Below are 14579 nucleotides of genomic sequence, written 5' to 3'. Positions count from 1 at the left end.
TACACTTGCACAATAAGTGCTTAAAAATGGTGAGGTTTAGCATCACAAAAAGTATATGAAAGGGAAATTGTCACCAAGGAAAATCTAGTACAATGCAGTGCAGGCGGCATATTATAGAACAAGAGATGCTGAGCGGAATAGTATATATGATTTTCTAACGTAATAGATAAGATTGGATGAAGACCTAGGTCCAGCCTCTAACCTTACAATGTTAATCCAGAGAAAGGCAAAAAAAAAAAAAAAAACTCATGAGGCTGATGCCATTTGCCCCACCACAGGGACCAAATTTCCTTCCCGTCTCCAACTCCGGCAGTCAGAATGAAATCTTGGATCACCTTGTCTCAAACTAAAATCTAAGGCCTGGTTCACATTTGTGTTTGGGGAGTCCACTTGGGGACCCCCTTAACGGAAACCTATACGCACAGAGAAGCGGTTACTTGGGAAAACACGGGGACTTCATAGACCATAATGTGGTCCATGTGATTTCCGTTCGGTTTCTGCATGAAACATGCAGAGATAAAAGTGCTGCACATGTCCGTTCGGTCATTTTCCGTGGCAGAACGGACGCTCGTGTAAGAGGGCACAGGAAAATGGCCTAACGGACATGTGCAGTTGGCTCTGACCAACGCAACATGGCAGAGCCGAAAGACACAGACTCGTCGGCTGAACCTCAGAACATGAGCAGAAACAGATGGCACAATTTTCTGTGTAATGGCCAGACTGGGTTACTGCAGGTCAACTCTGTTATTTGAATGGGACCTAAGCTGCAGGGACTTCTTTCAGTCACTACATATGGAACATAGCTGCCTGCTTCCTGCTCTATTCTCTGTTTAAGCTGCTGAGAACAGATGGTCAATGGGAGCGGGGACTGTCACATCTCCATCTGTCAGATATTGATGACTTGTCCATAAGTCATCAATATTTTTATACCAGAATAAACCATTAAAGAGATTATATCCAGGCAAGTCATTGAAGACTTGCGGTCAGTGGGCTCTGTATGGAAGCTGTTACTGTGCATATAGCATTATTTAAGGGCTACTATGGACTGTACCATTATATTACCTTTTTTTTTTTTTTTTTTTTTTTTTTTGTCCTTTTTTGTTGTTTATCTCTAGACACTTTACATCTTATTTCCGGCATCATTTTTCACTAATAGTCCATTTCTACCAATTGTATTCTTTTGCGTTTTTTGCTTTATGTTGCATATTGTACTGTCATATATATATGGGGGTGTATGGTGTAAGCTTGAGCATCCTCACTGGTAGCCACACATGCCCTGTGAGATCAGAGAGTGCTAGGGCCGGTCCGTCTGACAAGAGTGATGGATGCATACATAACAACGCAGCTTTTGCTGCTAAACACAATCATGGTGTCCTTTGTATCAATACTTCTCATTCCCCGGTGACCTTTTCCTCTCATTTAATTATTTCTGAAATAACTAATTGCCAAGCCATGAAAATGCAATCGCCCTGTGCGGACATCGCAAGGCGTTCCAGTGATCTGTGAAAGACATTTGGTGTGACTGTAGTCTTGTCTGACTTTTATATTCCTTCTAAGCAATTGCATCTACGTTATAACCAGAACATTGCATCCAGAAGGAATTATTCATTTTTGCTAAGGATAGGGTCACACCTGCACTTGTGCTCTCCGTCGTTTGGGTCCACCATGACACAATGTTCTGCCTCATTTGTTCCATGGTAGACACCATTGGTTTTGCTGTGGATTCCATCTTATTTAATGGGAAACGATGGAAGGGTCAGGTTTGTTAAAACGTTATCTTACTATATAGTTATTGAAAAACCCCATGCTATAATGTGACCTTCATGTACCATGTGTACATGATGGGATATTGAAATATTGTTTATGCCATCGTTGTATGAGGCGACAACAGAATTCTTCCTCTTTGGATTTACAGTTGATATAATCCCTGATTCCCACACTTGCTTTCATTCAAGAGCTGTACAACCTGCTGGTTGGACTTGTTCAAATGCCAGATAATTTCCAAAAAGTTATATTCCTAAAGGTTTTCAGGATAGTCCACCATCTTGTTTAGATGAGAAAAATTTCAGGCTTCATTCACCCATGAGATTTCCGCATTGTACACACTATATTTCAGTATTAAGCTCCATAATAGTTAAGACTCAAATTAAAGAAAATCTGAGAAGCTATGAAGTTTAACTTTGGAAGGAATTTACTGTTTTAATAAGACTGCATGCTATGGTCATATTATACATTTGCTTTCCAGTCAGAGAGATTTTCTTTAGGAGAAGGAAAAATAATAATCTTTAAGAAAAATTCTAAGCTTTATCTTCCCCATTCACTCGCTTCATTGCACACACTAATAATCTCAATGCATCTCTCCAGAGTCTCCGATCACTATAGGGACCACAGGGCTACTTTGATTAGTGGTGGTTTTCAAAGCCTTCCTCTATAGTTTGTTGGGGATATCCCTATCCTGAACGCGGCCCATGAGATCACCAGCCCTTTAGTTGCTGACTTATTTCTATAGATTTCACAATACAACCATTGGGACGTTGTTTCACCAGGACATCAAGGATCACCAGAAACACTGAGGGCTCTTTGCTTCAGATCACAATACAAAGACGTCATCGATATATCTCAACCGACTGTTGTATTTCAATGACCAAAGGGGGATAAAAATTAAAAAAAATCTATAAGGCACTTGTTTAGTTTTTTTGCTAGGTTGAGTATCCAGCAGTTCCTACACCATTTCTTGTCAAATGTATGTCTGTATGTTCCCTGTCAGAGATGTTGACACTGCTCTTTGGAGAGACTGTGTGTATACTTCTTCTCTCATTGAAACATAAGGACACAAGACTTTCCAATTTTGTTACTAATTTAGATTTTCTGTTTTCTAACTTGATGTTACTTTTGCTAGGTTCCCTCTACCCTTCTCTTTTCCTCGTTTCTCCTTTTCTCACTTCTTGCCTATCTGACCACCATTTGTGTATAAGGGGTCCCGGGCATCACAGTACCCCTGTTATCAGACTGTTCTATTCCCCGATCTTTCTTGAGGGGGACTAATACCTTCTGTTTAGAGGTGAGAGTAGAGTAACCTCTTGTAGGTTCCCTGTGATGCCCGTTACTCATATTCAACTAGTTGTGAAAGGTTTCAGTGCTAGAATTATCCATCAGTGGGGGCATATGGGTACTGTTGGGCTACATTCATATCTGCATTGGAGTCTCCGTCACGTTGTTTGTGACAAAATTGGTGGGTCAAAAAGACCTCCAAGTCTGTCAGTTTTAAAGAGTTATGGTTAATGGAATCCATCAGGGTCTGTATCGGGACCGCTAACTTGTAACAGCTCAACAGTCCACTGTTCTGATCCTTCAATGAAGAACAGAAAAGCAAACGTTAGTGTGAGTCTAGGGATCGATTGGTTTCTTCTGCCTTTCTTTAGTCCCCGCTCATGAAGGTTTTCTTACTATGTTCTTACATAGATACATCATTTAATAATCTACTCAAGGAATGTCGTTCTGTGAAGTGTTTATAGTATACCATTGGAGCCTTCTAGTGAAGACAGTGCCCTTGGTCCATACAAAAGGATCATAAACATGAAGAAGTCTCTTTACAAGCTTTTATGAATGTATGTGAAACAGTCTTAATGGTTTCCATTTTGTTTTGGAATGTTTATCTTGTAGTGTGGGTGGTATTCATGAAGCACTGTGGCTCGTCTAAAAGTGTGGTGTTGCATGATATACTGTCCTTACCTTTGAAAAAGTGAATTTGTTTTCAAGGGCTGTGCAGTTGGTAGGCCAAACCACCATCTTCAGCACTATTTTTATTTCCCCCCCTCCACAGTCTGACTTGAACTCGGGCTCATGCTTCTGCTCAAGCTCCGACTTGGGCTCGGTCTTGTGCTCCTGCTCAGGCTCAGACATGGGCTCATGTTCCTGCTCGGGCTCCGATGTGGGCTCGTGTTCCTGCTCGGGCTCCGATGTGGGCTCGTGTTCCTGCTCTGGCTCCGACGTGGACTTGTGCTCCTGCTCGGGCTCCGACGTGGACTCGGTCTTGTGCTCCTGCTCCGACGTGGGCTCGTGTTCCTAGTCCTGCTTGGTTTCTGTTAGTTCACAAAGAGGAATTTGTTGCTGATTTGTGGGTATATTACAACCCCAGATCACCATCAGATTCCACCCAGATTCTGCCTATCATTGTTTTCTATAGAAAGCAGAGATTGTAGCAGGATGTTGAAAATTAAGCGTCCTACCATAGCTTCTGCAGCTCCTTATTCATCTGGGCCTAATCGGCAGCATAAAGCCGTGACTAAATGCCAAGGTCTTGCATCATCCTCCTGTGATGGGTAGATTGAGACTGGAAACAGCGGTGGAAAATGAAGAGAAGTTCCTCTTCATTTTCTACTGCATGAGCTTAACCTTAAGCTTCTCTCCGAATTCGGCATGACTCCATCCCTTCATTCTCCAACATGCGTTTTAAACAGAGCAGAGCGGTGGTGCCCTTTTATTTTTTTTCTAAACCTATTCCTAGGGGGAAGTCAGTCTTCTGCATCTTAGGCGGCATGCACACAATTATGTGCTTTTCAGTGTTTTGGCCTTGTTTTTCACAGATGGCACACTCATTTCTATGGCCACATTTGCATGCCTGTATTATCATGGATCCGTGTATGTGGCAGCGAACCTGGTGTATAGATATCATCCTTGTGAATAAGGGGAGAAGTGTCCTTTACAGAACAATCCCTTTCAACTCTATTCAGACAATGGCTTGGGTCCATATTAAACCGTTCAAGTGAAGTTAGCTATTCACATGACATATATATATATATATATATATATATATATATATATATATATATATATATATATATATATTAGTCCCAAAACAGGGACAACACAGTGGCTCAGTGGTTAGCACGGCAGCCTTGCAGCGCTGGAGTCCTGGGTTCCAATCTCGCCAGGAACAACCTCCCATTCTACAAAAGACATACTGATAGGAAAAAAATTGTACATTGTGATCCCTATATGGGGCTCACAATCTACATAAATAGTCACAAAATATTGTCCGGTTTTGCCGAGTTCACGGATCGCTTGATAGACTGAAGGTTATGAGGGATCCATGAAAATGGTGCCCCATGGATGCTAAATGTTTTGCTGTGAATAAAGCCTTAGGGCTCTCTAATCTCTCTGGGGTTGTTACCAAAACATGACGGCTAGAGTTACAACCACAAATACCGTATATCATTATTATTCAGTTTTTATGTTGGAAGGAAATCCTACATCTGTTGAGATTGTTACAGACCTCAGTTTATGACCTTGGTGAATGGCTGCCTGGTCAATGGACCTCATATAGTGCCTCTTGTGCAGCCTTGTTTTTGGCGTGAGTTAACCTCTTGTGTGCTGACATCAGTGCTTATTATGTTTGTTTAGTGCAGGGGTAGGGATTGGAACCTTGGCTCTCCAGCTGTTGTAAAACTACAACTCCCAGCATGCCTATTTGCTTTGCTGTTCTTGAAACTCCCATGGAAGTGAATGGAGCCTGATAGGAGTTGTAGTTTCACAGCAGCTGGAGAGCCGAAGGTTACCTACCCCTGGTTTAGTGCTACTGTAACAATACATAAATGTGTAATAGTCGTCAGCGGAGACTTCAGCTCTATATTCTGCCTTTTCGTCTGTCCGTTTCAATAGTTGACAACACCTATTAAAAAATAGCCCCAAAAAATGGTAAATGAAATCTTTGCGCTTTTTGCAGCCTATCTTATTTATCTCGCCGCGGTCTACAGCAGCTCCTTATTCTGTTGCTGCAGTCAGGATCCATATCTCTTATTGCTGTCTCTCATTCTCAGATGCCCTTTGTGATCGTTGCTGTTTTTTTTCCTCTTCCCTATGACTGTAAAATCCGATAATCATCTGTTATTCCCCGCAGTCTTTCTATTCAGGCTTTAATTTGGATTTCATTTAGACACCGCTTTTTCCATTGCCCGGTACTTTGCAGCATGTCGTGTTCTCCGCCACGGGCTCAGGCACATTTCTCTATCCTGGGGCTCTGTTCCTGATAAGTAAACCATGTTACTAGCTAATAAATGACTTAACCATCTTTTGCTGACATCTTTCTGGTGTCTGATTGTTCCCTTTCTTCTTTTATTTGCAGGATGTGGTGTGGGGATTGAACTCCTTGTTTACAGTAAGTACAGATATAATATGATAAATGTCTTGTTCTTCTGATTTATATATTAATAACAGAGAGCAGGAACCGCTTCCTCCATTCACATGGACTGGTGTTTCTGCTGATAAGGTATATGGCCGGGAAGAGAAACTTACTGAAACCACATAATAAAGATAATAATAGCCAAGAGACTGGCGTAACGGAACATTAACAGAGCTGTGTGGTCTCTATGTAATGCTTTATAGACTTATATTGGTAAGTAATGTGAAAGTCAAGTAGCTATTAAAGTCAGGTAAAAGTCAATTCACGGCTGTGTAGGCAGCAGAGGAATATGGAGTAATGCTCATATTTCATAGCCGTCCATAGGTAGCTGATGGGTTGCAGGCTATAGATTCATGTTAAAACCGTTTTTCAGGACTAAGATATGGATGACCTGTTCTTAGGATAGGTCATCAATGTCTGGTTGGTCCAATATCTGGCCCCCCGCACCTACTAGCTGTTTGAAGAGACCGCAGGGCTCATCCAATGTCCAATAAATAGTATAGGGTTTGTGCTTGGTATAAAATGGGCCAGATGACCAATGACTTGTAAAGCTGCACTGCTCCCACTTCAAACAGCTGATCTGCAGAGGTCCTTGGATGTTGACCAGTCATCAATATTGATTACCTATTCTAAGGAAAGGTCATCAGTGTTTTAGTGTATTAACCTAGTCCGGCTACTACAGAGAACAGAGCTGTCTGCTTTCTGCTCCATTCTCTGTGTGTTATCTGCTGAGTACAGTTGATCAGTGGGGGTGCTGTTTTGGACCCCCATTTATCTGAAATTGATGATTTATTCTTAGGATAGATCATCTATATTTTTAGCTTGGAAAACCCCTTTAAGATCAGCACATCTTCCTCTGGTCTAATGCACTTCTATAAAATGTGAGAGAATTATTAAAAGGCCCTGCTGCAAAGGTGGACCCATGTGCCAGAATTGAAATATGCACCCGTCAGACACTGCCATAGATTTCAGATAAAAAGAACACTGTGATGTCTGCACTGGTCCCATCAGTCTAAGGGTGCATTCACACTGAGTAAACGCTAGCTTATTCTGAACGTAAAACACGTTCAGAATAAGCGGCGTCTAAAGCAGCTCCATTCATTTCTATGGGAGCGGGGATACGAGCGCTCCCCATAGAAATGAATGGGCTGCTTCTTTCACTCCGTGCAGTCCCATTGAAGTGAATGGGGAGTGCCGGCGTATACGGCAAGCTCTGCTCATGCCGGAGCGTACACGCCGGCACTCCCCATTCACTTCAATGGGACTGCACGGAGTGAAAGAAGCAGCCCATTCATTTCTATGGGGAGCGCTCGTATCCCCGCTCCCATAGAAATGAATGGAGCTGCTTTAGACGCCACTTATTCTGAACGTGTTTTACGTTCAGAATAAGCTAGCGTTTACTCAGTGTGAATGCACCCTAAGGGTATGCTCACCCAGTTTTTTGCAGGCGGATTTTGACGCCTCAAAATCCGCCTGCAAAAATGGCTCCTATCTAATAGCAGAAAAAAGATGCGACATGACCTATCCTGACACACCTAGAGACACGCTCCTGTTTAGGCCTATCCATTCAGGCCTATTCTGGAGCGGGGTGCCACGACGTAATACTGTTGCACTGCATTGGCTAGGCTCGCGGAAGTTTACACAGCGGAAACCATTTTCCGCCATGTGAACATACCCTAAAGTAGACATATTATCTGTGTATGTGCACCAGAAAACTGGCAAGGTAATTATTTTTTTTTTTTTTTTTTTTTTTAAATCCCCCATTGTCATTGGTTTTATATTTATTCACTGTACATTGTGTAATAGCGTAGAATTGGATGATGTCTTGAACGGCAGCTATCTGTAGTATTATTATCATGTATATCAATCTGCTCAGCTCCTCCTGCTCTATAATATACCGATCAGACTGGATTTTTAGTTTGGTATGTTCCCTTTAAATCCTCAAAACAATATCAAACTGAGAGCATTGTAAAGTTGGAGAAAATGTCTTTTATTATTGGTAATAGTAGAATACTGTCATTAAGAGAAAATGTTTCCATATTGTATTGAAGGAATTATTGCACAGGGTTTTCCAACTACTAAAACATTCAATTTAGAAGAGACATTCGCTACCAATCACACATCACGGGTCCCCAGAGTTCCCTACAATTCCCTGTTGCCATCAGATTAAAAGGTTTTTTCTAGGATTAGAAAGTATAGTGTCAGACCTGTCCATAGGTTTTGTGTGGGATTTCAGCTCCATTGAAACTAAATGTGGATTCCCATCTGTATTTGTCTATATCTAGATGCAGGCCGCACTTCTGGGAGGACGTGACCCTTATGGCAGAACACAAGTGAATGTGATGGAGACATACGCGTGTCCTTTCATTCATTTGTATGGGACTTGCAGAAAGCCAGTGGAAGGACTCAAATGTAGGTCCCATCTCTGAGTCCTGTATCAATGTCACGGCATACCCAATGGATATCTAATATCTCTACCTGTGTCTAGAACATGAACCCATGTCTGTTTCTTGTTCTGGCACAACTCTGCAGAAGTAATACTAAAACTGACCTTCCTAGACCAGCAGCTATAAGGATGATGTCACCACAGGTCCTGTAAGCTGCACCTACTACTGCTGGTAACCCCTGGGGAAGGGTGACCTGACTGCGAGAGGGGGAAACCACTAAAGGGAGCAGATGATGTTGGAGGCAGAGGAGGTGCAGGGAGGCAGAAGAACGGAGGGGGGGGGGTGAGACTCTAAAGAATCTGAGATAGTATCTGCAGGCAACACACCTCCTGTGTGCACAGCAATTACTGCTTAAAAAAAAGAATCCTATGACTTATTGAAGAAGGTGAGCAGCCGGATAAGGAAAAACACTGTTACTAATGAGGAGGATGGGCTTTTAGGCAATATAATGACTCAAGGAGGTAAAAAAAAAAAAAAAAATTCAATGAAGTGTCCCTTTAAACAACCAAAATGACCCTTTTTTTTCTGAAAAGGGAATATATAGTGGTCATGCTGTACGCCATTCTTTTTTTTTTTTAATCTGGCATAACTGCACCTATAAAGCTGCCCACACATAGAGGTATAGAGAGACGGGGTCCATACAGAAGATAATACCCTATTAGTAACACTACACGGTCTGGATGCAGAGTATTCTGGATGTGATCTTTCTTCTGTTTGACATATGTGTACAATACGTAGGAGCTCTTATGCCTTCATTTCTTAAAGTGTGGCCTTATGTTTATAAGATGTGCAATGATATTGTTCCGTACTGCAACATGTTGCTATGATCTCATGACAGAAGTAAGTGGTAATGGGCAGCTCAGCAAAACCATCTGCAGGCAAGTTTATAGAAAGCCCGATTTGTAATGCAAAATCTGACCCGTGATTGAAAGTTTAGCTGAATCCTTTACCAGAGCTGAAAAGTGTCTAGGACCAATTTACAATCCTATTTTGTGTGAAATCTTTTCCGCTTTGTGAATTTTTTCTTTGTACCTCTAGGACCTATTAAATTTTGATGATCCTTTGAACATTGAAGCAGCAGAACACCATTTGAGAGATAAGGTATGTAGGGGTCCGGGCTGTGCTCAAGGGCACTCTCGGTGTCTTCCTGATCTCTTCATTATATTCACCTTGCTTTGATTTTGAGAGGGGTTTTTATGGGGGAGGGGATTGTTTTTGTTATGCAATATAACACATCTCTGGAGAATAGACATGTGCATATGTATACTGGTAAAATACTTGCATCTGTCTGCTACCAAAATACTGACAAGTTGTCTTGAAGATGGGCAACTCTCTGGAGAGCATCACCATGCTGCCCCCCAGTCCCATTTCAGTAAATGCAACGAAGACTACGGTCACATCTGCGTCAGAGTCTTGTCGCAGTGTCTATCCAGATTTAACACTCTGGTCTCCCTGGATTCCTACCAACCCATCCATAGAAAACAGGTGACATGTCATTTTGGCTGCACAGTCAACGCTGTAAAAAGTAAACCCATAAAGTCAAACAATTGCCATTTTTCTCCAGTTCCCCCCAAGTCTGAGGGTTTTAGGCCAGCTCCCCAGTACTGGTACCATTACTGCAAACAACTGTTCATACAGCTCTGCGAATGGAAAAATAAAGGTATGACTATTGCAAGGCATGGAGTCAAAAACTAAAATTGAAAAATGGCTGTGGCGTGAAGGGGTTATGATAGTTGCAAATCCTAGTGGTATCCTGTGTATGTAGCCATGGATGCCAAGCCTACCCTAATGCGGGGATAGGGAACCTTCGGCTCTCCAGCTGCTGTGAAACTACAACTCCCAGCATGCTCCATTCACTTCCATTGAAGTTCCAAGAACAGCAGAGCAAGTATGCATGCTGGGAGTTGTAGTTTTGCAACGGCTGGAGAGCCGTACGTTCCCTACCCCTGCCCTAATGTGACGTGAATGATCCCTAGTTTGGCCAACATACTAGCTGCATTCGTGATTCACAGGCAAGTATGGCACCCGTGATCCTGGACCACTGAAGTGGCTACAAGGTTAAATGTTTGTTATTTTTCTATAATTCTTCATAGAAAACGTATAACATACAGTATAATGGAGAATGTAACATGACAGCACTCAATAATGGATCTGCGAATAGAGGTGGAGTGCCTTCATTAAACAAATGCCAACTTGCCCATTCTTTGTATCGATCGTATGTGCAGATCTCCACCTCTCTGGCCTTTATTTGATGTGAACCTTTATTGAAAAGCGCCTGAAAAAGTCATATGATATAATAAGAGCAGAAATCCTATTTCCAACACCGCGTGGTGCGACGTGTTAATCTTTGTGCATGCCAAATCTTAGAACATTGGTGCAGGATTCACAACATAGTAAGGTCATATATGCCATTGGCTCCTCAGAGTTGTCATTTGCTTTCTGTGTATCATACTGGGACAAACAACTGGCAGCGGAATGGATATCTATATATGTGTATGCAGCAGTTTTTAGAAGAATTGACTCTAGAACATTCGAGCTGCATATATACCTAAGCAAAGTCAGCTGACATGGAGACTTTGGCCAGTTCTTTCAAGCATCATTTAAAGGGCACCTAGGTTTTTATCATACATTGAAATATCTGCAGTATTGCTGAGCAATCTGTTCTCTGGCTATGTAAGTCCTTGTGCATGGTTTCTTATGGGTGAGTTCACACACAGTCTGCCTCAAAATCTGCCTGCAAAAAACTCTGTGGTGCAGCCCCATTATGGTTGCACCACATTTTACCTTTCTTTCTCAGGTGTTGGACGTCTACATCACAGACTAGCCTACCCTTATTAATTACTACTACTGGTTTCTTTACGTGTAATTCTTCCAAGAGTGACCTTTAATATAGAAACTATCTTGTGCAATTTTCACTCTGGCAACGAAGCCTAATAACAACCTGGCACTTGCCATTTCTCTAGGGAATTTTCTACGCAGCAGTTACCTCATTCCATCACAGGCATTATTACAATAGAAGATAATACCTCTATAGAAAACACCATTGAATCAGGCTCAGGCAAGATGGCAGTGCATAAAATAGAAATAAACACTGATTGAGAAAAAGTGATGTGATGTGTTTCATCTGGTTTTAATAATTAGAAAAAAAAGTTCTTTAAGTGAGAAGGATGTCAGTCTTTCTAACTCTTGTCCCAACTAGTTTACTGTAAATTTTGTTTTCTAGCCTGAAATCCAGTTACATTGCAATTCTGCTTTTCATTTTTTTATCTGCTGTGTAAGATGCCACCATAAACAGAGAGGCAATGCCTGGAAGGTTCACCTCAAATGTAAAAGTCTCAAAAGAAAAAGAATGGCAAAGTAGGAAGCAGGAAATCTGCAACGGAGCTGTAACCTTGTAGAGCAGAAGTTTTTACAATTTGTATCTATTTTTCATATCATACACGAGTACAGTAATATTTGATTATATGTTAGTTTGGGATCATTATGGAAATGGGGAGAAGTTGTTAGGATTAGGGCTGTGTAATTGGTAGGACGGACTGCCAACTCCGACTCTTCTCTTCTTCCACAGCCTGGCTCCATCTCAGTCGTAAATGGCTCATGGCCTAGATCAATCTGAAGCCATAAAAATCATCTAATTCTTTAAAAAGTTGTGATTAAATTCTTATGAAACTATAATAATACATATTCTGCCAACATATTCCGCAGCACTGTACAATTTGTAGGGTTCAAATACAGACAAAAATACATATACATTACAAAGAAATAGTCATTTCACACACTGGGACTAAGGGCCCTGCTCACAAGAGCTTACAATCTAAGAGGTAGAGGGGGTGACATAAGAGGTAGCAGGGGCGGCATCGCTTATACAGTGGTCAGACAATTTTGTAATAGAGGTGACTGTCATTATACAAACATAAAATTTAATGAGCCATCACCAGTCATGTCCTTTAACATGTGGATGCTGCCTGGACATATAAAGTTAGCCTGAAATGGCATCATATCATGTGGGGTAATGTGGGAGCGGGGACAGAGGAGGGTTGGATTTTGAGGATTCTAATTATAGTACGGAAGGGTTTACATTAGGAATTGTGATAGACCTGTCTGAAAAGATGTGTCTTTAGTTTGCGCTTGAAACTGTAGAAATTGGGAGTTAATCTGATTGTCCGGGTAGAGCATTCCAGAGAAGTGGTGCAGCTCGGGAGAAGTCATGTATGCAACAAATTAATTATACTGTATTGAAAAAAATTGTAATCATTTTAATTTGACGCCAGACTCCCAAATTCACCCAATTTGACTCCTCTACTCTGGTTGAGACCATATTGATCATCATCTAAATCCCTTTTGACACCTTGTGCGTGTTTGTAAAATGATTTGGTTTTTCACGTCTATTTTCATCCCATTATTTGTAATGAACACATTTCTATTTCATTTATTTGCCTTTTAACAAACATACAAAGCCTATAAAGTAGACTGACCTCTCCCTGACCGTTCTTAGTATTATAGCGGTATAAATACACTATAGTGGGTTGAGGAACTCTCAAATGAGCTCACTAAAGCAGCCTGACAAAATGAATGGTCGCAGGTTGAATATATGGCATTTGTAACCATTGTAGTATTTTTATTGGCTTTGCTCTGACGATGAAGATAAATCCCATAAGCCAGATCTCGTGTTACCTTCTGTATGCAAGATTTCTCCTGATTTATAGCATTTGGTAATAAAAAGTAGATTAGTAGGTCATTGGCTTGCTCTTTGGGTGCCATTAAAAAGTCTTAGTGATGTATTGTCTCTCCTGCATGTATGATGTAAATCACGAATGTAGACCTCTAACATTTACTGATGTAGCAGGAAGGATGAGCTCTCGTTGGTCAAAATGAATTTCTTTCCTCTGCTCTAGAGAGTTATGTAGTAGGGGTCGTAGTACCGACCAATGTGGTTTTGCCCATCCTATTGTCACCCAAAACTTTCAGCCACCAAAAAACTAAGCAAAAAACACATTTACCTTTTCTTTCATAGCAGCAACATATACCAGTGCTGAACAGACATTAAAGGACTTTTCCGGCTAAGTCAAGTTACCTCCTATCCTCTGGATGGGATAACTTGCTGGTATGTGGTGGTCTGACCACTAAGCCACCAAGAATTAAATTGGTTTAAATGGAAGGTCAATATTATATAATCCTTTCAATGGGAACTATTGGAGATAGCTGAAGTACAGAACTCGACCATCTCTAGTGGTTCCAAATGAAATGGATGGAGCACCTGCACACATTTGTGACATGTCACTCCATTCACACTGGGGTCCAAATCACAGTGCTCTTAACCGGTGGGAGCTCCCCCGCATGTAGTATAGTGACCCTGACACTTAGTGAAATGACCCCTTCAGTGCCCACCATAACCCAAAAATGTGCCACATTTGCGCCAGAAAACTGGTATGAGCCGTTTCGTAAAATTCCCCTCCACTATTTTCATCTTGGCTTATACATCTGTTTGCACAATGTAATTTCTTTGTACTTCACTATAAAGCCTGTCTCTTACTGAGTTAAATACAAATTTTAGAACTGGGTGAAATTGGTGACTTTGAAACTGAAGGATTGTTAAATTCCCACTGTTCGTCTTACTACAGAAACATCTAATTTTATGGTCCCCTGTTGTTCTAAATCCCATTATCTAACTAGTGATTGGTGAGGAGAAGCGATATCCAACATGGAGCTACACGTTAATTAGTTTTATTGCAGCCGCCTCAAAGAAGTGGTTTAACAATTTGTCCTGTGTGGTGGTAGCAGTTCTGAAACCTTAATATAGTCATTGGTTTAGTGTGAAGTGGCAAATCCTTTACTGCCTGTAGCTGTCACAGGCTAACCTGCTGCGGCTTAGTGGATCAAATTTTAAATGGGGTTTCCCATCTCAGGGTTTCTCCTGCTCTCTTGGCTCCTCTCCCCTCCACTTCCTGGTT

At 41.4% G+C, this 14579-nt stretch overlaps 1 protein-coding gene across 1 annotated transcript in view; it reads left to right on the top strand.

Annotated features, from left to right (window-relative positions):
- Positions 1–14579, top strand: part of UBE2F (ubiquitin conjugating enzyme E2 F (putative)) — a 144210-nt gene that overhangs the window by 115122 nt on the left and 14509 nt on the right. The window contains exons 8-9 of the mRNA XM_075283958.1: positions 6125–6157; positions 9667–9729. Coding sequence (XP_075140059.1) covers positions 6125–6157; positions 9667–9729 — 96 coding nt within the window. The remainder of the gene's footprint in view (positions 1–6124; positions 6158–9666; positions 9730–14579) is intronic.

Source organism: Leptodactylus fuscus, chromosome 8 (genome assembly GCF_031893055.1).
Source record: "Leptodactylus fuscus isolate aLepFus1 chromosome 8, aLepFus1.hap2, whole genome shotgun sequence".
Classification (NCBI taxonomy): domain Eukaryota; kingdom Metazoa; phylum Chordata; class Amphibia; order Anura; family Leptodactylidae; genus Leptodactylus; species Leptodactylus fuscus.
Note: the sequence above shows the minus strand (reverse complement) of the source record. Positions and strands in the feature narration are given on the sequence as shown.